General features: G+C 39.0%; 1 protein-coding gene across 9 annotated transcripts in view; it reads right to left on the bottom strand.

Moving 5' to 3' along the window:
* The window catches only part of HMBOX1 (homeobox containing 1), a 192,782-nt gene that overhangs the window by 51,734 nt on the left and 115,718 nt on the right, over positions 1-25,330 (bottom strand). For all 9 annotated transcript variants that reach the window (XM_079773342.1, XM_079773347.1, XM_079773345.1 and 6 more), the window contains one exon: positions 13,334-13,487. In XM_079773342.1, coding sequence (XP_079629468.1) covers positions 13,334-13,487 — 154 coding nt within the window. The remainder of the gene's footprint in view (positions 1-13,333; positions 13,488-25,330) is intronic.

Below are 25,330 nucleotides of genomic sequence, written 5' to 3'. Positions count from 1 at the left end.
TTAATAAGCAGAGCTCAAATCTATGGTTAGTATTGTTTAAAGGCCTGCACGTGGCTGGGCCACTTATTAGGTTTGTGGCCCTGGGAATTTACTCCATCTTGTAAAGCCTTAATTGCCTTTTTAGAAAAAGGAGAAACCAGGGCTGCTACCTTTTCATGTTTTTGCCAGTGTATATTTGGGCTAATTCTCTAGATGTGGGAATGTTGAGTCAAGGGCAAACCCATGGGTTATTTTCTCTGACATTGTCCAATTCCTCTCCACAAAGTTGTGCCATTGTGCATTCTCGCAAGCCATGTATGAGAGTGCCCATGTCTCTACAGCCCAATCAATAGAAAATTTGCAGAACTTTTGGATTTTTGCCTATGTGATAGCAAAAGAATGTCATCTCAGTATAATTTGAATTTGAATTTCTCTTACCATGAGTTAAACTGAACATCTTTTCATATGCTTAAGGACCATTTTAATTTGTTTTTCTGCTGATATCTTTAGTCCATTTTCTATAGAGTTTTAGGTCTTCTCTCCCATTTTAACAGTTCTTTTATATATCAGGGATAATTATAAGTGGCAAATACTTTTTCAATTTTTTTCTTTTCTTTTTTTTTAAATTTTAAAAAAATATATTTTACTGATTTTTTACAGAGAGGAAGGGAGAGGGATAGAGAGCTAGAAACATCGACCAGCTGCCTCCTGCACACCCCCTACCGGGGATGTGCCCGCAACCAATGTACATGCCCTTGACCGGAATCGAACCTGGGACCTTTCAGTCCGCAGGCTGACGCCCTATCCACTGAGCCAAACCGGTTTCGGCAATTTTTTTCTTTTTTAACTTTGATCATTGTTCCCCAAGTTTTTCTTTTAATTTATAAAATAAAATTTAGCAACCCTTTTTTACCTTAGTGCTTTTAGATTTTTGAGTCATAGTTAGGAAAAATTTCTCCATTTCCAGGATATGGAAGAATCACTAGCATTTTCTTCTATTACTAATATGGATTCACTTTTTTTTATTCATTTATCTTGGTGTACAGGGTGAGGAATAGAATATGTTACTTACACTAATATATGTAAGGCTAGTACTTTGCTAGCTTTACAGTTTGTGCATATGTATTTATTCACCCATTCAGTCTAGAAAAAAACATCATGCATTGCTCTGAGGCTAGGGGATTTATATTTCATGTTAGAAAATAAAAAGTCCCATTTTCACAGATAAAATTCATACTGTGACCTTCTCTACGATTGCTTTTTGGAAAAGTTTTTTGCATTTTTTCAACATACATTCTTCCTGGTTATACCACGTAATATAAAATTAAACCAAAAATAACCAATTCCTGGATTAAAGACACTTACCAATTAAAATTAAGGTTAAAAACTGAAAATTAAGATTAAATGAAGTCTTATGTAGAGTGAGGTGCTCAATATCTTTTTCACTGAAATTTAATCACTGTGATACTACAGCTAGTTCTTGTTGCCTTGGAAATAAAAAGTACTGCAAAGCCTTTGCCATTCAATTATGAAAATGCACTAGGAACATCACCTATTGGTATTAATGTTACCAAATTTTAAATTAACCCTTCCTTAGATTGGCATGTGATAAATGTATATTGGTATCTTCAAAAAATTAAATAACTGAGTCAGTAGCACAATTAGAACTTATACCAATTAGAAACTAATATGAAAACTTATTTTTTAGGCAGAGAAATATGTACAACATTGCAAACCAGTTAGATGTTATTATTTAAATTCACATCTGTTACATGGTAAGTTCTGAAGAAAAAGATTTAAAGAATAAAGATTTCTCAATGAGAAAAATAAATCAGATTGTAAATGTCAGGTCTCTAGGACAAAATGCTTTAATCAAGCATATAAGGATTCATTTTATTCAATAAATGGCTTTTACTCCTATCCTATATAATAAAAGAGTAATATGCAAATTGACCATGCCTCTGCCACACCCACAAGCCACGCCCACCAGCCAATCAGGAGCGAGTATGCAAATTAACCCAACCAAGATGGCTGCGGCCACGAAGAGAGCAGGAGACTTGGGTTTCCCCCGCAATGGAGGAAGCCAAGCTTTCCACCTGCCCTGGCCTGCCTTAGCCTCCGCTTAAGGCTACAAAGTTTCAATTATAGAAGATAAATAAATCCCAACAAAAATGCAGCCACAGAGCGAGCAGGAGGCTGGGCTCCGCTTAAGGCTACAAAGTTTCAATTATAGAATATAAATAAATCCCAGATACCAGGGCCTCCACTTGAGTCACCGGGGGGCATGGCCAGCCTGCAAATCACCACAGGCCCCTCACCCAGGCCGCCCCACACCGATCGGGTCTAAACGGGCAGTCGGACATCCCTCTAGGGTTCCCAGATTGGAGAGGGTGCAGGCTGGGCTGAGGGACACAAACCCCCGTGCACGAATTTCGTGCACCGGGACTCTAGTCTATAATAAAGAGAGTGAGGAAAGGAATAGATGATAACATCAATGATAACCTATAATCTTAGTTTGGCTATTGGATCCAACCTTTTCCTTAAGCAAACTCTTAATGTCAGCATTTTAAATCTCCCTCTCTTTCACGCAGTGATTTAATGAGCTGGGAAATAACCAGGAAGTAAGCAGGAAGAGAGATGGTAAAGTCTTAGATGACATATAATTCACTATTGGCTATTGAAAAACTTCATTTTATAGATGAGGAAGCTACAGCTCAAGAGTTTGTAACCTACACAAAGTTACACAGTGGGGTTACTAGCAAAGCCCAAACCAGATTTTAGGTCTTCTGGCTCTGAGTCAAATGTTCTTTCCAGTATGCCATCCGCTGGTCAGATGAGACAATTTGGAAAAAACAACAGATGAAGCTCTCTTAATGTAATTATGTATTCTATATCAGCTAGAAACTAAACTTAGTTTTATACATGCAATTTCATCCTTTTTTATTACTGAAATTATTGAGAAATCTCAATATAAAAAATCATTTGGTTTTACTTCTGCTTAATAGATTCTCTTTTTCTTCATTTAATCTTAGGAAGTAAAAATTTCTAACGGAAAATTATTACCTTATTACATATTAGAGGCCCAATGCACGAAATTCGTGCAAGAGTAGGCTTTCCTTCCCCCAGCTGCAGGGACCGGCTTCCCTCTGGCACCTGGGACCCGGGCTTCCTTCGTAGCCCCAGCTTTGTCCGGAAGGTCGTCCGAAAGGACGTCTGGTCTAATTAGCATATTATGCTTTTGTTTTAAATGCTTTTATTATTATAGATTATTATAGAAGGTAAGACTCTCCACCAAAACAAAATCCTGTAAACATTACCTATAAGCAGGAGACTAAAAGGAAAATTCTACTATAGATTTGGCCTAAATATATTGAACATTTCATAATCATATTTAATTAATTTATATCACTTCATATGGGAAAACTGAATCCAAGGTCAATTCAGCTTTAAAAAGTACTGAGTACCGCCCTGACTGGTATGCTCAGTGGTTAAGAGCATTGGCCCTCAGACCTAAGGGTTGCAGGTTCTATTCTCAGTCAAGGGCATGTACCTGGGTTGCAGGTTCACTCAGGTTGGGGTGCATTCAGGAGGCAAGTGATCAATGTGTCTCTATCACATTGATGTTCTTCTCTCTGACTCTCTCTCCCTTCCCTTTCTCCCTTCCATTCTCTCTAGAAATCAATGGGGAAAAAAATGTCCTCAGGTGAGGATTTAAAAAAAAAAGTACTGAGTACCTACTATGGATCAGGTCCTACTGCTCTAGTCAGAGAATTAATTACCAAATCAAAGCAAAAAAAACACAAGTATTTCTATCCTTTGGGTCTAAGCATATTTAGGACAAACTCCTTACCAAAGAAAGTTAAATCTCAGTGGCCCTCCCAGTATTACACTGATGCCAAAACCAGACAAAGAGATTACAAAAAAAAAAAAAAAATTACAAGCCAATATCCTTGATGAGCATAGATGCAAAAATCCTCAACAAAATATTAGCAGACTGAATGCAGTAAAACAATTAAAAGATCACATACTAGGAGTAAGATGGCGACTGGCAAGACAGCAGGGAGAGAGAGAGTGTGTAAGAGAGTGAGGGAGCAAAAGGGGAGTGTGTAGACATGTCTGGAGTGTGTGTATGTGAGCTAGGGACAGTTAGATCCTGAAGGACTTTCGGGGGCTGGCGGACCAGGCGGTCTTAGACTGCAAGATCCCACTGCTGCTGCAAACATGCCCAGGCAGCCAGTGCTGGCACAGAAACCATGCCATCTTGAAGGACAGAACTGCTATGACTAGGATTCTTACCTCACCACTACCCAGACTGGCCTCAGATGCAAACCGGGACCCTACAGCCACTCTGGACAAAGACCTGCTACCACAGCTGCAGACCCAGGGACACCGAGACTCCAGACATCCCGGCCACAGATTTCTATGAGTTACAGAGTGCATTCCCCTCCCTGCTGGCTTGCGGCAGCGACATAGGGCCTGTGTGACCGGTGGCACACGAGCAGGCCTCCTGCCGACACCGGGCGGCTGTGCAGCCCCATCCCCCTAGCAGGCCAGGGACTTTGATTAGCAGCGCTGAAGGCCGTACTGAGCACCAGTGACTTTGATTCTTGGCGCATGCACACAGGGACTCTGTTTCTTGTCATGCGTGCATGGGGACCCTGATTCTCAGAGTGCACTCGAGACCACACTAAGCGCCAGAGACTCCGATTCTCAATGCTCGGTGCACGCACATGGGGACTCTGATTCCCGGGCACACACACAGGGACTCTGTGCACACGTACAGGGACCCTGATTCTCAGCGCATGCACAAGGCTGCACTGAGCGCCCATGACTCTGATCCTCAGCGCAGGCACACGGGAACTCTGATTCTTGGTGCGTGTGGCTCCTGCCAACCACGGCAGCCACACGTCTTGGTATCTGAGCTCTTCAGTGACACTTGGGTGGTGCGACGCTCCCGCCGCACACGGCTCAGATCCCTACAACTTGGCGTTTGGACCTTCTGGTGATTGCTAGAATGGGGAGACGATGAAACAATTCCCAAAGGAAAAAAAAAGAGGAATCACCAAGAAAGGAAATAAGTGAAATGGAGGCATGCAATATGTCAGAAAAAGAATTCAGAGTAATCGTCATACAGTTCATAAACTGGATGGACGAGAAAATCAACAACACATGCAAAATTTAGGAAGAAATCAAAAGTGATATAGCTACCAGCAAAAATGTGATGGAAGGTTTCAACAGTAGACTAGAAGAAGCAGAGGACTGAACTACTGAGTTAGAAGATAAGGTAGAGAAACAAGCCCAATCTGAACAGCAACTGGAGAAAAAATTAAAAAGCACGAGGAGAGCCTAAGTGTGCTTTGGGACAACATGAAATGAAGTAACATACATATAACAGGGGTGCCAGAAGGACAAGAAGAGCAGGCAAGGATGACAATATATCTGAAGAAATAATGACAGAAAACTTCCCTGATATGGGGAATAAAAATGTCACACAAGTACAGAGAGTCCCAAGCAAGATGAACCACAAAAGACTCACACCAAGACATGCCAGAATTACAATGGAAAATGTTAACAAGAGAGAATCTTAAAGGCTGCAAGAGAGAGTCAGAGAGTTACCTACAAAGGATACCCCATCAGATTATCAAATGATTTCTCAACAAAAACACATCAAGCCAGAAGAGAATGGAATGAAGTATATACAAAGTGATGCAAAGCAAAGGACCGAATCCAAGAATACTCTATCCAGCAAGGCTATCAATCCAAATTGAAGGGGAAATCAGCAGCTTCACAGACCAAAAAAAAAAAAAAAAAAAAAAAAAAAAATTAGGGAGGTTCTCTCTACTAAGCCAGCAATGCAAGAAATGCTAAAGGGAACGCTGTAAAAAGAAGAAATAGAAAGGGAGGAAGGAACACAGGCATAAAGAATAGAAATGGCTACAAACAAGTACCTATCAATAATAACATTAAACATAAATGGATTAAATGCTCCAATCAAAAGACATCGAGTGACTGAATGGATAAGAAAACATGACCCATATATATGCTATCTACAAGAGACCCACTTCAGAACAAGGGACTCACACAGATTGAAAGTGAAGGAATTGAAAAATATCTTTCGGGCAAATGGAAATGAAAAAAATAGCTGGGGTAGCAATACTTATATCTGACAAAATAGATCTCAAAGTGAAGACCATAAAAAAAGACAAGGAAGGCCACTTCATAATTCTAAAGGGATTGATACAATGAGAGGATCCCAATGCAGGAGCACCCAAATACATAAAAAAACTTCTGGAAGATATCAGGGGAGAGATAGACAACAATACAATCATAGTAGGAGACTTTAATACCCCATTAACATTACTGGGTAAATCCTCTAGACAAAAAATCAGCAAAGAAACAGCAATCCTAAACGACTCACTAGATAAGGTGGACTTAATTGACATCTTCAGAACATTCCACTCCAAACCTACAGACTATACATTCTTCTCAAGCGCACATGGGACATTTTCAAAGATAGACCATATATTGGGACACAGGAAAAGTCTCTCCAATTTCAAGAAGATTAAAATCATATCAAGCATCTTCACAGATCACAATAGCACAAAATTAGAAATCAACTACAATAAAAGCAATCACAAACATTCAAACACTTGGAGGCTGAATAGCGTACTATTAAACAATGATTGGGTTACCAAAGAGATCAAAGAAGAAATAAAAAACATCGTGGAAACAAATGACAATGAAAACACAACAATCCAAAATCTACGATACACAGTGAAAGCAGTCCTGAGAGGGAAGTTCATAGCATTACAGGCCTGCCTCAAAAAACAAGAAAAACTGGTGATAAATTATCTAACTCTATAACTTAAAGCATTAGAAAGAGAACACCAACAAAAGCCCAGAGTGAGCAGAAGGAAGGAAATAATAAAGATCAGTGCAGAAATAAATGACATAGAGACCAAAAAAACAATACAAAAGATCAATGAAATCAAGAGCTGGTTATTTGAAAGGATAAACAAGATTGATGAACCTCTAGCCAAGCTCACCAAGAATCAAAGAGAGAGGACCCCCCCCCAAAAAAAATCAGAAATAAAAGAGGCAAAATAACAACAGACCCCACAGAAATACGAAGAATTGTAAAAAAATACTATGAGCAACTCTATTCCAACAAACTGGTCAACCTAGAAGAAATGGACATATTCTTAGAAAAATACGACCTTCCAAAACTCAACCAGGAAGAATAAAAAAATCTGAATAGGCTGATAACTATGGAGGAAATTGAAGCAGTAATAAAAAAACTTCCAAGAAACAAAAGCCCTGGACCAGACAGCTTCACAGGGGAGTTTTATCAAACATTCAAAGAAGAAATAAAACCTATCCTCCTCAGACTATTCCAAAAAATTCAAGAGGAAGGAACACTTCCAAGCTCTTTTGACGATTCCAGCATTACCCTAATCCCAAAACCAGATAAAGACAATACAAAGAAAAAGAATTACAGGCCAATATCCCTCATAAACATAGACACCAAAATCCTCAACGAAATTCTAGCAATCGAATCCAGCATTACATTAGAAAGATCATACACCATGACCAAGTGGGATTTATTCTGGGGATGCAAAGGATGGTACAATATCCACGAATCAATAAACGTGATACACCACACAAACCAACTGAGAGATAAAAACCATATAATCATATCCATTGATGCAGAAAAAGCATCTGACAAAATCCAACACCCATTCTTGATAAAAACTCTCAGCAAGGTGGGAATAGAAGGAACATACCTCAACATAATAAAAGCCCTATATGACAAACCTACAGCCAACATCATACTCAATAGGCAAAAACTAAAATCATTTCCCCTAAGAACAGGAACAAGACAGGGATGCCCACTCTCACCATTCCTGTTCAACATAGTACTAGAGGTACTAGCCATGGTGATCAGACAAGAAGAAGAAATAAAAGGCATCCAAATTGGAAAAGAAGAAGTAAAATTGTCATTATTTGCAGATGACATGATATTGTACATAAAAAACCCGAAAGACTCCATCAAAAAACTAACAGACTTAATAAATGAATTTGGCAATGTAGCAGGATACAAAATTAACATCCAGAAATCTATGGCTTTTTCATACTCCAATAATGAACTCACAGAAATAGAATCTAAAAAAAACCAATCCCATTTATCATTGCAATAAAAAAATTAAGATACCTAGGAATAAATTTAACCAAGGAGGTAAAGGATCTGTACTCAGAAAATTACAGGATGCTGATAAAAGAGATAGAGGAAGACATAAACAAATGGAAGAATATACCATGTTCATGGATTGGTAGAATCAACATCATTAAAATGTCCATACTATCAAAGCAATCTATAAATTCAATGCAATCCCCATTAAAATACCAACAGAATACTTCAAAGTCCTAGAACAAACTCTCCAAAAATTCATCTGGAATAAGAAAAGACCCCGAATAGCTGCAGCAATCTTGAGAAAGAACAATGTTGGAGGGATCACAATACCAGATATCAAGCTATACAACAAAGCCACTGTTCTCAAAACTGCCTGTTACTGGCACAAGAACAGACATATAGACCAGTGGAACAGAACAGAGAACCCAGATATCGACATAAGCCATTATGCTCAATTAATATTTGACAAAGGAGGCAAGAGCATACAATGGAGTCAAGACAGTCTCTTCAATAAACGGTGTTGGGAAAATTGGACAGATACATGCAAAAAAAAAAAAAAAGAAAGAAATTAGACCACCAACTTACACCATACACAAAAATAAACTCAAAATAGATAAAGGACTTAAACATAAGATGGGAAACCATAAAAATCTTAGAAGAAGCCATAGGCAGCAAAATAGCAGACATTTGTTGTAGCAATATCTTTACCAACACAACTCCTAGGGCAATGGAAATTAAGGAAAAAATAAACAAATGGAACTACACGTACATCAAAATAAAAAGCTTCTGCACAGCAAAAGAAACCATCAACAAAACAAGAAAGCCCACTGCATGGGAGAACATATTTGCCAATGTTATCTCCGATAAGGGTTTAATCTCCAAATTTTATAGGGAACTCATACAACTTAACAAAAGGAAGATTAAACAATCCAATCAAAAGATGGGCAAAGGACCTAAATAGACACTTTTCAAAAGAGGACATACAGAAGGCCAGGAGACATATGAAAACATGCTCAAAGTCACTAATCATCCAAGAGATGCAAATCAAAACAACAATGAGGTACCATCTCACACCTGTCAGAATGGATATCAATAAATCAACAAACAAGAAGTGCTGGTGAGGATGTGGAGAAAAGGAATCTTCTTGCACTGCTGGTGGGAATGCAGACTGGTGCAGCCACTGTGGAAAACAGTATGGAGTTTCCTCAAAAAACTAAAAATGGAACTTCCATTTGACCCAGTAATACCACTTCGAGGTATATATATCCCAAGAAAACAGAAACACCAATTGGAAAGGATATATGCATCCCTATGTTCATAGTAGCACAATTTACAATAGCTAAGATTTGGAAACAGCCTAAATGCCCATCAGCAGATGAGTAGATTAGAAAACTGTGGAACATCTACATAATGGAATACTATGCTGCTGTAAAAAAGAAGGAATTCTTACCATTTGTAGCAGCATGGATGGAACTGGAGAGCATTATGCTAAGTGAAATAAGCCAGTCAGAGAAAGATAAACATCACATGATCTTACTCATTTAGGGAATATAATGAACATCATAAACTGATGAACAGAAATAGATACAGAGACAAAGAAGCATTGAACAGACTGTAAAACTACATTGGGAAGGCAGGGAGGGTTGGGGGGGGTGGGTAACAGATCAACCGAAGGACTTGTATGCATGCATATAAGCATAACCAATGGACATAGACACTGGAAGGGGAGGGCATGTGCAAGGAGTTAGGGGAGGCCGGGGAGAGGTCAATAGGGGGAAAAGGAGACATATGTACTACTATTTGTAATATTTTAAACAATAAAAAAATAAAATAATTCATATTCTTTTAATTGCTATTATACTTGATTTTTATATATTGACCTTATATTCAGCAACCTTACTATCTAACTTTAAAATTCATATTGAATGTCAGCTGTAATTGAAAAATAAAAACATATTTAAAAAGTAAAAAAATAAAAATTCATATACTGTGATTAAGTGGGATTTATTCCCAGGATGCAAGGTTAGTTTTATATCCACAAATCAATTAACATGAAACACCATGTAAACAAAATGAAAGATAAAGTCATATGATCATATCAATAGGTACAAAAAAGCACTCGACAAATTCCAAAATCCATTTATGATTAAAAACTCTTAGCAAAGTGGGGACAGAGGAACCATATCTCAACATAACAAAGGCCACATATGACAAACACACAGCTAACATCATACTCAACAGTGTTAAGCTGAAAGCATTTTGCTTAAGATCAGGAATAAGACAATCATGTCCACTTTCAACACATTCATTCAATATAATATAGTGTTGGAAGTCTAAGCCACAGAAGTCAGACAAAAAAAAAGGGGGGGGGGACAAACAAACATCCAAATTGGAAAAGAATAAGTCAAACTGTCATTATTTGCAGATTACATGACACTACATATAGAGAACCCTAAAGATTCTCTAAAAAAAACTATTAAACTGATAAATTAAGTAAAGTAGCAGGACACATTAACATTCAGAAATTGGTTGCATTTTTATATACCAGTAACAAACTATCCAGAAAGAGAAATTAAGAAAACAATCTCATTTACAACTGCATCAAAAAGAATAAAATGCCCAGGAATAAATTTAACCAAGGAGATAAAAGACTTGTACTTGAAAAAGTATAAGACACCGAAGAAAGAAATGAAAGAATATACAAATAAGTGGATGGATTGGAAGAATTAATATTGTTAAAATGTCCATCCTACCAAACCAATCTACAGATTCAATGCAATCCCTATCAAAATACCAATGACACTCTAGGCGGTTTAGCTCAGTGGAAAGAACGTCAGCCTGTAGATTGAAGGGTCCCAGGTTCGATTCTGGTCAAGGGCATGTACCTCAGTTTCAGGCTCAATACCCAGCCCTGGTTGGGCATGTGCAAAGGCAACCAATTGATGTGTCTCTCTCTCACTTTGATGTTTCTCTCTCTATATCCCTTCCACTCTCTTTAAAAAAAAAAAAAAAATCAATGGAAAAATATGACCAGGTGAAGATTAACAACAACAAAAAACACCAATAGCATTTTTCACAGAACTAAAACAAATAATCCAAAAATGTATATGAAACCACAAAGACCCCAAAAAGCAATCTTGAGAAAGTTCGACAAGATTAAAGGTATCACATTACCTGATATCAAATTATACTATAAGGTTATAATAATCAAAACAGCAAGGTACTGGCATAAAAACAGACACTAAGATTAATGGAACAGAATAGAGAGCCCAGAAATAAACGCATACCTATATCTATGACAAAGGAGGCAACAATATACAATAGGGTAAAGACATTCTCTTCAATAAAAGGTGTTGGGAAAAACTGATAAATATACGCAAAAGAATGAAACTTTCCACTTTCTTAAACTCAAAATGGATTAAAGATTAAATGTAAGACCTGAAACCATGAAGCTACAAGAAAACATAGGCAATAAACTCTTTAACATCACTCTTAGTAATATTTTTTGGATGTCTCCTTGAGCAAGAGAAACAAAAGAAAAAATATACAAATGGGACTACATTAAACTAAAGAGTTTTTGCACAGTGAGGGAAACCATTAACAAAATGAAAAGACTGACTAGAAGAAGATACAGGTAGCCAACAGACTTGTGACAAGACTAGTAGCCCTGTGCACGAATCCGTGCGCCAGTAGGTCGCTGCCGCCCTCCTGTAACTCACCCCGCCCCCCTCATAGCTTGCTGCCCTGCCCCCTCCTGTAGCTCTCCGCCTCCCACTTGCTTGCTGCCCTGCCCCATCCTGTAGCTTTCTGCTGCCCACTTGTAGTTCGCTGCTCCACCCTCCTGCAGATCCGTGATCCGGTCATTATGCGGTTGGTTATTATGCTCGCCTCAGAGCCTAACGGATAATTAGCATATTCCTCTCTTATTATATAGGATGCTCAATATCATTAATCTTCAGGTAAATATAAATTAAAACCACTATGAGATATCACCTCACACCAATCACAAAGGCTATCATCAACAAATCAACAAACTAGTGCTGTTGAAAAGTGTACATAAAAGAGAATAGGGAACCCTTGTGCATTGTTGGTAGGATTGTAAATTGGTGCAGCCACTACTGAAAACACTATGGAAGTTCCTAAAAAAACTAAAAATAGAACTACCATATGACCCAGCAATTCCACTTTTGGGTATTTATCTGAAGAAAACAAAAGTACTAATTCAAAAAGATATACTCAGCCCTATGTTCATTGCAGCATTATTTACAATAGCCAAGATAGGGAAGCAACCTAAGCATCCATTGATATTTGAATGGATAGAGTAGAAGTGGCACATATATACAATGGAATATTACCTAGCCATAAAAAAGAATGAAATCTTTCCACTTGCGACAACATGGATGGACTTAGAAGATATTGTGTTAAGTGCAATAAGTAGACAGAGAAAGACAAATACCATATGATTTCACTTATGTGTGGAATCTAAAATACAAAATAAACAAACAAAACAGAAACAAACCCATAGATTCAGAGAACAAATTGATGGATGCCAGATGCAGGGGGGGTTGGGGAGACGAGTGAAAAAAGGTGAAGAAATTAAGAAGTAAAATTGCAGTTATAAAAACAGTCACAGGGATATAAAGTACAGCATAGGGAATAGTCAATAATACTTTAATTACTGTGTGTGGTGTCAGATGAGTACTAGCCTTGTGAGGGGGATCACTTTGTAAGTTATATAAATGTCTCATAACTAAGTTGTCACCTGAAACTAACATAATATTGTATGTTAACTGTAACTGAAAATTTTTTAAATTTTTACGAAAATTTCAGTGGCCTCCTATATAATTATTTAATTATTTTGTTGAAAACAAGACAGCAGAGATTTTCTAAAATGTAATATATAAATCTAAATTTTAAAAAATTTCTTCTAAAGTTTCTTAAGTTACTGAGGACTCTTTTAAATTATATTTATAGATGTTAACTCCAGTTTTATGAATTCTCAAAGGTGAGAACATATTATTTCAATAATACATTTATACTACTCCGAAATACTTTTAGAGATAGAACCTAAGTCCCAAATCACTTGTTTGAAATGAAAATTGTCCAAATCTATCCAAAGTGCTTCTCTTTGGAAAACTGCTCACAGGAAAAGGAGATCTGTACCTTTCCATTACAGCGAGGCACTCCTTTCTCCAGGTAAATCGACTCCCTCGTCGTAATCTGAAGGTGCCAGATGTAGCAGAGACTGGGGGAGGCGTTTGTCTCCATTCTGGGTCTTCTATTGGAATGGGGGCCGGTCTCATACTTAGCGTAGCCCCTGAAATAAACAAGGTATTTTTTAGCAAGTATATTCTAATTTATTAAAACCAATGTGATACATATATCATGAAATCAACAGTAATAAACTTTTGCATCTTCATTGAAACTGCAGGCCCAATATATTTGATATATATATATATATATATATATATATATATATATATATATATATTATATTATATTTTTTAAAAATATATATTTTATTGATTTTTTACAGAGAAGAAGGGAGAGGGATAGAGAGTTAGAAACATCAAGGAGAAACATCGATCAGCTGCTTCCTGCACACCTCCTACTGGGGATGTGCTCGCAACCAAGGTACATGCCCTTGACCGAAATCGAACCTGGGACCTTTCAGTCCTCAGGCCAACGCTCTATCCACTGAGCCAAACCAGTCAGGGCTGATATTTATATGTTTTTAAGAAATAGAAATTCTTTGACCAAAATAAAAGTCCAAAGAAACAAAAACTCTTCCTGAAAAAGCCATCATTAATTATTTTATGTCTTTTTTTTTCCAGTTCCTCGTTTGTCTTTTATCTTTGTGTCATTTTATTGAAACAAAACTCAAAATCTATCTCTTTTGGAGAATAAGTATGATATTTAGCCCAGTGACAATCAGACTACCTTCCTCTGAAAAATCTCTCTTGAAATTCCTATTTGAAAATTTTAATCTTTTTGAACAATTCCCATCTATGTTCAGAAATTTTCTTTACCATTCAAAGGACTTTTTGTTATTGAGAAAATGGAGCCCTAAAAATATATATGCAGGCAGGAGTTGAATTTAAAATAACCCTAATTTTTGTAAACTCTAAGTCACATACGTATAGCATAAAAGAAAATAGGATGATATACTCTAAGTCACATACGTATAGCATAAAAGAAAATAGGATGATATTTCATATGCTTTAGTGTACTGATGAAATCAGATCTCCATAGGTTAATGCTAAATCCCATTTTCTGTTACTTCTGTCACGTAATTAAAACAAAGGAAAAATATTTATAATTGAGATACTGTACTAATTCAGACTAACCTTTTCTCAAATAGCCTGAACTGGTGATGATGCATGCATTCATTCATTTATCATTTACTAAACCCTTTTTACATGACTTGTTCTAGGCTAGAAGCAATGAATAAAACAAACCCAAAAAAAGCAATATTGTCTTTGACTTTCATAGACTTCATTCAACGAATATAAATGTAACTTGGTATGCTATCATAGAATTCACTCCCTGGCTCTCCCACTGTTCTTCCTTTCTTAAAAATTTGTTTTTTCAATTACAGTTTACATTCAATATTATTTAGTATTAGTTTCATATATGCAGCATAGTAGTTAGGAAAAAATATACTTTACAATACCCACCTGACACCAGACATAATTATAATATTATTGACTATAGTTCCTATTCTCCCATGTTGTTTCATTCTTTACACTGTGAAATTCATCTTCCCAAGCATAATTATGATCATATCACTGTGCTGATCAAAAACCTTCAAAAAGTTCCCTCTGACTATGGAATAAAATCTAAACTGTTCCTATAGAATAAAATCTAAACTCGATATAGCTCTAGAAAAATAGATTAGAACTGGTTAGAATTATGTGGAATAACAATAATGCACATATTAATAAATATATATTTCTTTCTCCATAATATAAATCATACTTTATTGTACCTTGTAATTAATACCACAGGTAGGATTTCTACATCATCACATATTTAGATTTCTCCTTAAGGGCTATAAGATCACATGCATTCTCTTATACAGATGCCCAGTCCTGATTTCCCTCTCCAAACCTGTTGCCCTATGTCTTTCTAATTGGAGTAAATGGCATCACCATTCTTCAAATTGCTTAGCTCTAAAATCTAAGATTCATCTTTGACTTCTCTATTTCTCCCACATACTATATATCCAGTCCAAAGGCAAATTCTGTCAATTTTATCTTCAAAATATATCCAGAATCAAACCAATTTGTATTACTTTTAGTGCTACTACTTTAGAATAAGCCAGCATCATCTCTCTTACGCATAACTTCTTGGGATAGGTTCTCAAGATGGTCCTTCACAGTAAGTCCCACCTCCTGGTAATCATGCCCTTGATCTGGGCTGGTCCTGGGACATTTTGGCATCAGAAAATGAAAACAGTTCAAGGCTAGGTCATAAGAAGCTTTTTAGTTCTTTAGATCTCCTTGATGCTGGCTCTGGGGGAACCAGCTTCCACTTAAGTATGATTAACCTGAGACCACAATGTTGTAAAGAAGACCAAGCTAGCCAGGTAGAGTGAAAGATGCCCAGCCAACCCCGAGGTGCTCCTGCCAAACGCATCCAGGTGCCAGACATTTGAGAAGAAAAGCCATTCCAGCTGCAGGACACACCATGCAGACAACTGCAGAAGCCAGCTGAACAGAAATATAGCCCTCAGCATTATTTAGTCCCAATACAAGCCATATGGTAGTGAGCCTCCAAAGTGGTTCCCAAGGATCCCTGCCTCCTACTATTCACCCTGTTGTGTAGTACCCGCCCCGCTGTACCAAAATTAGTCTGTGATGGTATGTGACTTCCAATATTAGATTAGAGAATACACTGTGGAATCTGTCTTTGCCTGTCTCTTGGATCACTGGCTCAGGGGAAACTAGCTGCCATGCTGTTAAGGACATTCAGGGAGCCAATGGTGAGGCCCATGTGGAGAGGAACTGATGTCTCTGGCCAGCAGGCAGAAAGGAACTGGGGTCTGCCAACACTCACGTGCATCAACTTGAGAGTACACTGTCCAGCCCCAGTGACTGTAGTAGCCCTGGCAGACAACTCAACTACAACCTAATGAGAATGCTGAGCCAAACCATCCTAGCTAAGCCATGCCTGGATTCCGGACCCACAAAAAATTGTGAGGTAATAAATGTTTGTTGTTTTCGGCTGCTAGGTGGTGGGGTAATTCTTTAGTTTGTTTCCCCATGTTCCTTGATACACTGAGTATTATAAGTATTACTAATTATTCATATTTATAAACTTAGCAGACAAAGTATTTCCCTTTAATACAGACTTTACTATTAGTAAGAATGAGGATGTTTTCCTGTTTACCATAGCCATTATGTTCCTCTCCTTGTGAGTTTATATCTTATGTCCTTTTTTCTTTTGTTATTCATCTTATTGGTGTGTACATACCACACCAATTTCTAGTCATATATAGGTTGCAACTATTTTTCCCCCAGTTTGTCATTCATCTTTTATCTTTATTAACTAGAGGCCAGATGCATGAATTTCGTGCAAGGGGCTCAGCCCTCGCACCCTGGCTACCTCAGCCCTCACAGCCCTGGCTTCGTCTGGAAGGTAGGAAGATCGTCCTAGAGGCCCGGTGCACAAAATTTGTGCACGGAGGGGGGTTGTCCCTCAGCCCAGCCTGTACCCTCTCCAATCTGGTACCCCTCGAGGGATGTCCGACTGCCCATTTAGGCCCGATCCCACCAGGCAGTCGGACATCCCTCTCACAATCCAGGACTGCTGGCTCCCAACTGCTTGCCTGCCTGCCTTCCTGATTGCCCCTAACAGCTTCTGCCTGCCAGCCTGATCACCTCCTAACCACTCTGCTGCCAGCCTGTTTGCCCCCAACTTCCCTCCTCTGCCAGCCTGGTCACCCCTAACTGCCCTCTCCTGCAGGGTTAATCACCTCCAACTGCTCTCCCTTGCAGGCCTGGTCCCTCTCAACTGCCCTCCCTTGCAGGCAGGGTGCCTCCCAACTGCCCTCTCCTGCTGGCCATCTTGTGGTGGCCATCTTGTATCCACATGAGGGCAGGATCTTTGACCACATGGGGGCAGCTATATTGTGTGTTGCAGTGATGATCAATCTGCATATTACTCTTTTATTAGATAGGATAGAGGCCTGGTACAGGGGTGGGGGCCAGCTGGTTTGCCCTGAAGGGTGTCCCTGATCAGGGTGGGGTTCCCTTGGGGCATGGGGAGGCCTAAGCGAGGGGCCTGTGGTGGTTTGCAGGCCTGCCACGCCCCCTGGCAACCTAAGCGGAGGCCCTGGTATCTGGAATTTATTTTCCTTCTACAATTGAAACTTTTAGCCTGGAGCGGAGCCAAGCCTGGGGCTCCCTCCGAGGCCGGCAGCCATTTCTGTTGGGGTTATAATTGAAACTTTGTAGCCTTAAGTGGAGGCCTGGGCCCGGCCAGGGCGTGCGGAAAGCTTTGCTTCCCCTGTTGCCGGGGGCAACCCTGGCCTGCTCTCTCAATCTCCATTCTGCCGCCATTTGTTTGAATTTGTTTACCTACTATAATTGAAACTTTGTAGCTTGAGTGGAGGCTTAGGCCTGGCCAGGGCAGGCGGAAAGCTTGGCTTCCTCTGTTACCTAGGAAACCTTGCTCTCTGTGGCTGTAGCCATCTTGGTTGGGTTAATTTGCATACTCGCTCTGATTGGACGGTGGGCGTGGCTTGTGGGTTTGTTGGAGGTATGGTCAATTTGCATATTTGTCTATTATTAGGTAGGATGGTATGCTTTGTAGTCCTAATTTTTATGTATTCATATCTGTCAATATGTTCATTTATGGTCAATTTATTTTGCATCATTCAGAATATTTTTATAGTTTTTTCATTTTTGTAAAAACCCTTAACTTCTTCCTGTAATGGACAAGTATGCCATCATACAATGATTTAGAGATTCATGACTTAAAACATAGGGTAAACTATGTGTTGCCATTTTTTAAATAAAGTTTTATTTGAACACAGCCATACCCATTCATGTACACATTGTCCTTTTTTTATTTTATTGTGGGTTTTTTTGCACTACAATGGCAGAATTGAATAGCTATGACAGAGACCACATAGTCTACAAAGCTTAATATATTTACTATCTGGCCTTTTACAGGAAGCGTTTGCTGCTGACCCCTGGTTTAAAAAAATTCCTGGCCTACACACTGTGAAACTCTAAACTGAAATCCTTTTTTAGACAGTTCAAGAAAAAGGATTCCATGCTGCCAAGATATCTTGGCAATTAGGTCTGGGTGTAATTCCAAGTTAACAAAGTTTAGGTGTAAGAAGGAACTATGGTGCTGGAGGGTTTAAAAATCTTTATTTTGATACTTTTCTGAATGCAAACAAATTACAGTCTGACAAGGGCGCTGGAATTTATCTAAGTAGACTATATAAATTTTGTTCTACAGCCATGATAAAAGGTCCAAAATAGAGCCAAGCTGTTATCATAGTTGATCAAGGCAGAGGTAGAAACAGACTGGGTAAGGCAGTAGGTCCTCTCATCCAAGTCCTGACTCTGATAAAAGAATAGAGAGATTCGGAGCTTCAGTGGGTGGAGAACGGGGAATACGTCAGGGAATTCCAGGTAGTGGGCCACATCTATATTTATGGCATGCTTTCTTAGGTAAGTAGAGTGATAAATGGGTACAAATAAAACAAAGAATACAAATACTCTTAACTTAATCATGAGATTGAAGGAAATAAGGCAACTAATAATAATGGTTCTTCCCTGGTATTGGGGTTTATTGGTAATATAACTTACGTTTCTTTATAATATTCAGTGTTGTCCAGATTTTTTATAAAAAGTTTAGATAAAATAAAATTGGTCAGGAAGTAAAAGAAAGAGAGAGAGAAGCAAGGAGAAAAAAGAAGAGAAAAGTGAGTAGTGGCCTGATTACTTTAAAAGAAATCAAGGTGCCCTAACTGGTTTGGCTCAGTGGCTAGAACATCAGCCTGCGGACTGAAGTGTCTCAGGTTCGATTCTGGTCAAGGGCACATGCCCGGGTTGTAGGCTTGATCCCCATAGGGGGCATGCAGGAGGCAGCCAATCAATGATTCTCTTTCATCATTGATGTTTCTATCTCTCTCTCCCTCTTACTTCCTCTCTGGAATCAATAAAAGTATATTTAAAAAAAGAAAAAAGAAATCAAGGTAATTTTTGCACAGAAGGTAGAAATTCTGAATAATTTCAAACTTGTAAACATACTTTATTTGAAACAATATTATCACTTTACTTTTGATTGAAGGCTTTTCTTGTTCCCTTTTCTTTTTCAATGTAACAGCATTTAAAATAGCACAAGAAGCATTCTGGAAACACTCGAATAAACAGAATTTTGTTCCAGAAAACTTGGTTCATCTTGCTTTGGTCAAAATGGATAGAGAGCAATGAATAACTAAAAAATGTGTTCAAAATTATTGACTTTGACAGAAAAGTACAAAGATACCAGACTGCAGGAACAATGCACATATAAGACTTAAAACCCCTTTGAAATAAAATATAGGAGTTCTGTTTTTTCTAAAAAACCCACTTTTCCCCCCCTTTAGAGGAAGTGTGTTACCTATTTTCTTTACAGAAATATTTTTTTCACCTTATATTTGGGCTCCCATTAAGACAAAATTTTGCACATTTATATAGCAACTCTAAACCTAAGAGGGGAAAAAAACACCTCTTCCTAATTTGTGGATGGATTTGAAACTTTTGATAAATGTTTTCTTTGTATATATAATTTTCTTATCAGGTTTATTTCTGGGTGAGCCTTCACCAATCAGCTAATAAAAGAATAACTACCAGCATGTCATCACTACTCGGTTCATAAAAGCTAGCTTCTCCATAAGTAATTTATCATCTTCTCCACGTCACACAAGACTCCCCTGAGGCTCTGACACTGCAACAGTGAAGGGAGGAGGAATTACTTCTGTTTGCCAAATTTACTTCTTATGCTTGCTGCATAAGCTTCTGGCAAACTTTATTTAATTGTTTAGTTTAGAAATATGCAGAATCTGTGCCATAAGCCAAGAGGAACTCAGCAAACCCTGTCTGCTCTAGTAATGTTTAAATTAGACAAGGGAAAAGACTGTAGAGCCTAATTGAATTAAATCAAGGGGCTTTTGATGTCAACCATGCTGAACTTAGAACTCACTCTTTTTAAAAAATAGGCATTTCCTTATAAATGTTTTCATAAGAAACAAAATGTTTTTGATCAATTTCCATCAGACTATCTTATTAATATGCCTTGGCAGGCTTTGGGTTATGCTGGGAAATTCTGATGATGGTTCTGTTTATCAGACGGAGAACTACACTATATCTGTATGTACTGGATTGTCAGTAATAATAACCTAAATACCCATCCTATTATTTTTCTTGCTTAATCCACCTTAGAGACAAAAAAAAAAACAACAAAAAAATAAACAAAACAAAAAACACCAAAAACAAAATTAAAAAACACCAAACTCACTACCAACAACAAAAAGCCTTATCCAAATGGATCCAGAATGAAGAGGCTGAAAAAGAGAAGAACTTCAATCAAGGCATACAGAGAGAAATATTCTGAGCCCAGGAATAGAATATACAAACATTTTTGTTTGTTTTTAAATGTTTAAATTTACCTAAATGAGACAAAGTACTTTTTCATTCTGAATTTTTTTTCTCAGAATATATATGCAAAGGAATGGTACCATTTACATTTCTTTTGATGAGCTACTTATCCTGACTAGAGAAAAAATTATGAAATAAAAGAAGGATCTACTAATAAAAATCACTGACATCTTTTTATTTTATTTTTATCTTTTTACCTAACAGCTTCACAAAAGCAGGTATATACCATGTGAACCTAGGTTCTCGGTTTTTTTATATTTTAAATGCAGATTAACAAAGCAAATTAATTTATTTTGTCTCCATCCCTCTTTGCCTTCCTCCTTCTTTCCTTTTCATTATACCTTATATGTAAAATTTGAATATATAGTACAAGTACATGGTACAAAATTTAGAAAGAGAAAAAAGTTATTTAGTTAACAGTCACTCAGATCCCCGCCACTGAGCTATTCTTATCAACTCCTAATATGGCCTTCCAGAGATGTTCTGTTTTTATTTAAATACATACGTGTGTGCGTGCATATATAAATGACAAAATGCCATATTCATTGTTTTGTATCTTTATTTTATTCACTTATGAATTTAATATTATCACATATAAATCCAATTCCTATAAAGCCAACTTTTAAAAAATAGATATAGCTTCCACAGGATTCCAATATACCAAATTTAATTAACCAGTTCTCAACTAGGGACATTTAGGCGGATTCTAATCATCTCTGCAATGACCTGAAGAGAAGATTCTGACATATTATAAGCAACAACTTAACTAGACAGTGGATATGACATTCTTAGGTGCTAATATAATTTTAATTCATCTTATCCAAACATAATAGTAGTTTCAAAGTGTCCATGGAATAAGAAGAAATAATAATTCTTTAGCTAAAATAAAAATTAAAGTCCAAGGTGGTGGCATAGGTAAACATGGTACTTGCCTCATCCCACAATCACATCAAAAATACAACTAAACTGCAGAACAACCATCATTGAGAACTGCCTGAAATCTAGCTGAACGGAAGTCCTACAAGTAAGGATATAAAGAAGAAGCCACATCAAGATTGGTAGGAGGGATGGAGTCACAGACTGGTTGGTTCCACAGGGTGAATAAACATTGGAGAGGGATATCTCAGCTGTGGAGGTCCCCTCAGAGGAGCGAGGGGTCCCAGTCCCACCTGAGGCTCCCAGCTCAGGTTTCCAGTGCTGGGAAGAGAACTCCCCATAACTTCTGGCTGTAAAAAACAATGGGTATTGTGGCTGAGTGACAGGGAGGCTGCTGGAGTCCCAGGAAGTTCCTCTTATAGGGCCCATGGACGGACATACCCAGACTCGCTCCTTCTGAGTTCTAGCTCTGGGACAGCAGCTCAATAACTGCGAGGGACATACTGGGAGGAACTGAAGTGTCTAGCATCAGAGAAAGAGCTGGAGGGGCAACTTTCTCCCATAAAGAAGTGCTGGAAGAGCCTCTGTTTCTTTTCTGAGCCCCCCCACCCCCCCGAGCCAGTAGGCAGGCACTATATTTGAGTCTCCATCACTGTTTGCCCCACCCAGGTGATTCCAAGACCCCACTCCACCAACTTTCCTGCCCACCCAAGCTGTTTCCAGTGACTTTTCCAAATAGTTGGCCTGTCTTGGCTCATGCCTCAGATTTTTCATAAATCTCTCACATAAGCAGCATCTGGTCTTGGTGTGCTCTGTACTTCTCGCTAAGTGGCCCCAGGCCAGGCATTAGCAGCAGCCAGCCATGGTTCACAGCTTGGCCTCTCCTGGGCACCTCCAAGCCCAGCACAAGTAGCAGCCATCTGCAGATAGTTTTGTAGCTCATGCTGGATAGCCCAGGTAGAACAAGGACTGCCTGGCTGACCTTGGCCTGCACCTTCTGGGAGGCCCTAGAGCCATCACACCCTGTAGACAGCTTCAGACCATGTCAAAGCACCATTCAACCACTTCCACAAATGACACACTCAAGGGGAGGACTCAGCATGCACCAGAGAACCACAGAAGTAAGTCCTGCTCTGTGGGGTGTCCCCTGCACAGCTGCTTCTTCACAGTGGTCAAAGCCAATGGGCCTTGGGGTGAATTCCTCCCACTGACATGCCAACAGCAATCAAGGCTTAACTACAACACAAGGGTGTACACAACCTACATGGGGCGGGGGGGGGGGGGGGGGGGTTTGAGGGCTGCGCACCTGGAATGCACAGCTCAGGTGAATGGGGAAGCTGTGCCACTGGACTCTACAGGACACCTACTACATTAGGCCACTCTGCCAAGCCCAGGAAACATAGCAGCTCTACCTAATACATTGAAACAAACACAGGGAGGCTGCAAAAATAAAGAGACAAAGAAACATGTCCCAAATGAGAACAGAACAAAACTCCAGAAAAAGAATTAAACAAAATGGAGATAAGGAATTTACTGCAGTGTTCAGAAACACTGGTTATAAGTATGCTCAATGAACTTAGGGTAAGAGTAGATGAACTTAGAATCTCAATAGTATAAAAAAAGACATGGAAACCATAAAAAAGAACTAGTCAGAAATGAAGGATACACTAACTAAAATGAATAATTTACAGCCCTGGCCAGCATGGCTCAGTTGGTTGGACATCATCGTCACTGAGAAGTTGCCAGTTTGATTCCAGTCAGGGCACATGCCCGGGTTGTGGGCTCAATCCTTGGTAGGGGGCATGCAGGAGGCAGCAGATCAATGTTTCACTCTCATATCAATGTTTCTCTTTCTCTCCCTCTCCCTTCCTCTCTCTCTAAAAATAAGAAAATATATATATTTTTAAAAAGAATAATTTACAGGGAACCAATAGTAGAGTAGCTGAAGCTGAGAACCAAAACAGCGATTTGTAATATAAGGAAGCAAAAAACACCTATTCAGAACAGCACAACCAACACCCTCCGCCCGCCCCCCCCCCCCCAAAAAAAAAAAGAGAAAAAGAAAAAAACAATCCCCCAAAGTGAAGATAATGTAAGGAGCCTCTGGGACAACTTCAAGCATACCAATATTTGTACCATGGGGGGCAGAAGAGAGAGCAAGAAACTGAAAACCTATTTTAAAAAATAATGATGGAAAGCTTTTCTAACCTGGTGAAGAAAATAGACAACAGAAGTCCAAGAAGTGCAGAGTCCCAAACAAGATTAACCCAAAGAGGCCCACACCAAGACACAAGTAAAATGCAAAAAGTTAAAGACAAAGAATCTTAAAAGCAGTAAGAGAAAAGCAGTTGCTTACCTACTAGAGAGCTCCCATAAGGCTGTCAGCTGATTTCTCAACAGAAACTTTACAGACCAGAAGGGATTGGCAAGAAATATTCAAAGTGATGAAAAGCAAGGACCTACAAAGACTATCATTTAGAATTAAAGGACAAATAAAGAGCTTCCCAGACAAGAAAAAGCTAAAGGAGTTATCATCACCTAGCTAGTATTACCTGAAATGTTAAAGGGGAGAAGAAGAAGTGAAGAAGATAAAAAATATGAATGATAAAATGGTATCCATCAACAATTGAATCTAAAAAACAAAATAAATGAACAAGGAGAACAGAAACAGACTCATAGATACAGAGAACATTTTGATGGTTGCCAGATAGGAGGGGGTTGGGTGAAAAGGTGAAGGGATTAAGAAGTACAAATAGGCAGTAACAGAATAGTCATGGGGATGTAAAGCACAGCATAGGGAATACAGTCAATAATCCTACCTAATAATAGACAAATATGCAAATTGACCATACCTTCGACACACCACAAGCCATGCCCACAAACCACGCCCACCATCCAATCAGAGCAAGCATGCAAATTGACCCAAACCAAGATGGCTACAGCCACAGAGAGCAAGGTTTCCTAGGTAACAGAGGAAGCCAAGCTTTCCGCCTGCCCTGGCCAGGCCTAAGCCTCCACTCAAGCTACAAAGTTTCAATTATAGAAGGTAAACAAATTCAAACAAATGGCGGCAGAATGGAGCTTGAGAGAGCAGGCCAGGGTTGCCCCCGGTAACAGGGGAAGCAAAGCTTTCCGCACACCCTGGCCGGGCCCAGGCCTCCACTTAAGGCTACAAAGTTTCAATTATAACCCCAACAGAAATGGCTGCCAGCCTTGGAGGGAGCCCCAGGCTTGGCTCCGCTCCAGGCTAAAAGTTTCAATTGTAGAAGGAAAATAAATTCCAGATACCAGGGCCTCCGCTTGGGTTGCCAGGGGGTGTGGCCGGCCTGCAAACCACCACAGGCCCCTCGCCCAGGCCGTCCCACACCCCAAGGGAATCCCCACCTGATCCGGGACACCCTTCAGGACAAACCAGCTGGCCCCCACCCCTGTACCAGGCCTCTATCCTATCTAATAAAAGAGTAATATACAGATTGATCATCACTGCAACACACAATATAGCTGCCCCCATGTGATCAAAGATCCTGCCCCCATGTGGACACAATATGGCCACCACAAGATGGCCAGCAGGAGAGGGCAGTTGGGAGGCACCCTGCCTGCAAGGGAGGGCAGTTGAGAAGGACTA

The sequence above is a fragment of the Cnephaeus nilssonii genome (assembly GCF_951640355.1).
Source record: "Cnephaeus nilssonii genome assembly, chromosome: 5".
Taxonomy (NCBI): domain Eukaryota; kingdom Metazoa; phylum Chordata; class Mammalia; order Chiroptera; family Vespertilionidae; genus Cnephaeus; species Cnephaeus nilssonii.
Note: the sequence above shows the minus strand (reverse complement) of the source record. Positions and strands in the feature narration are given on the sequence as shown.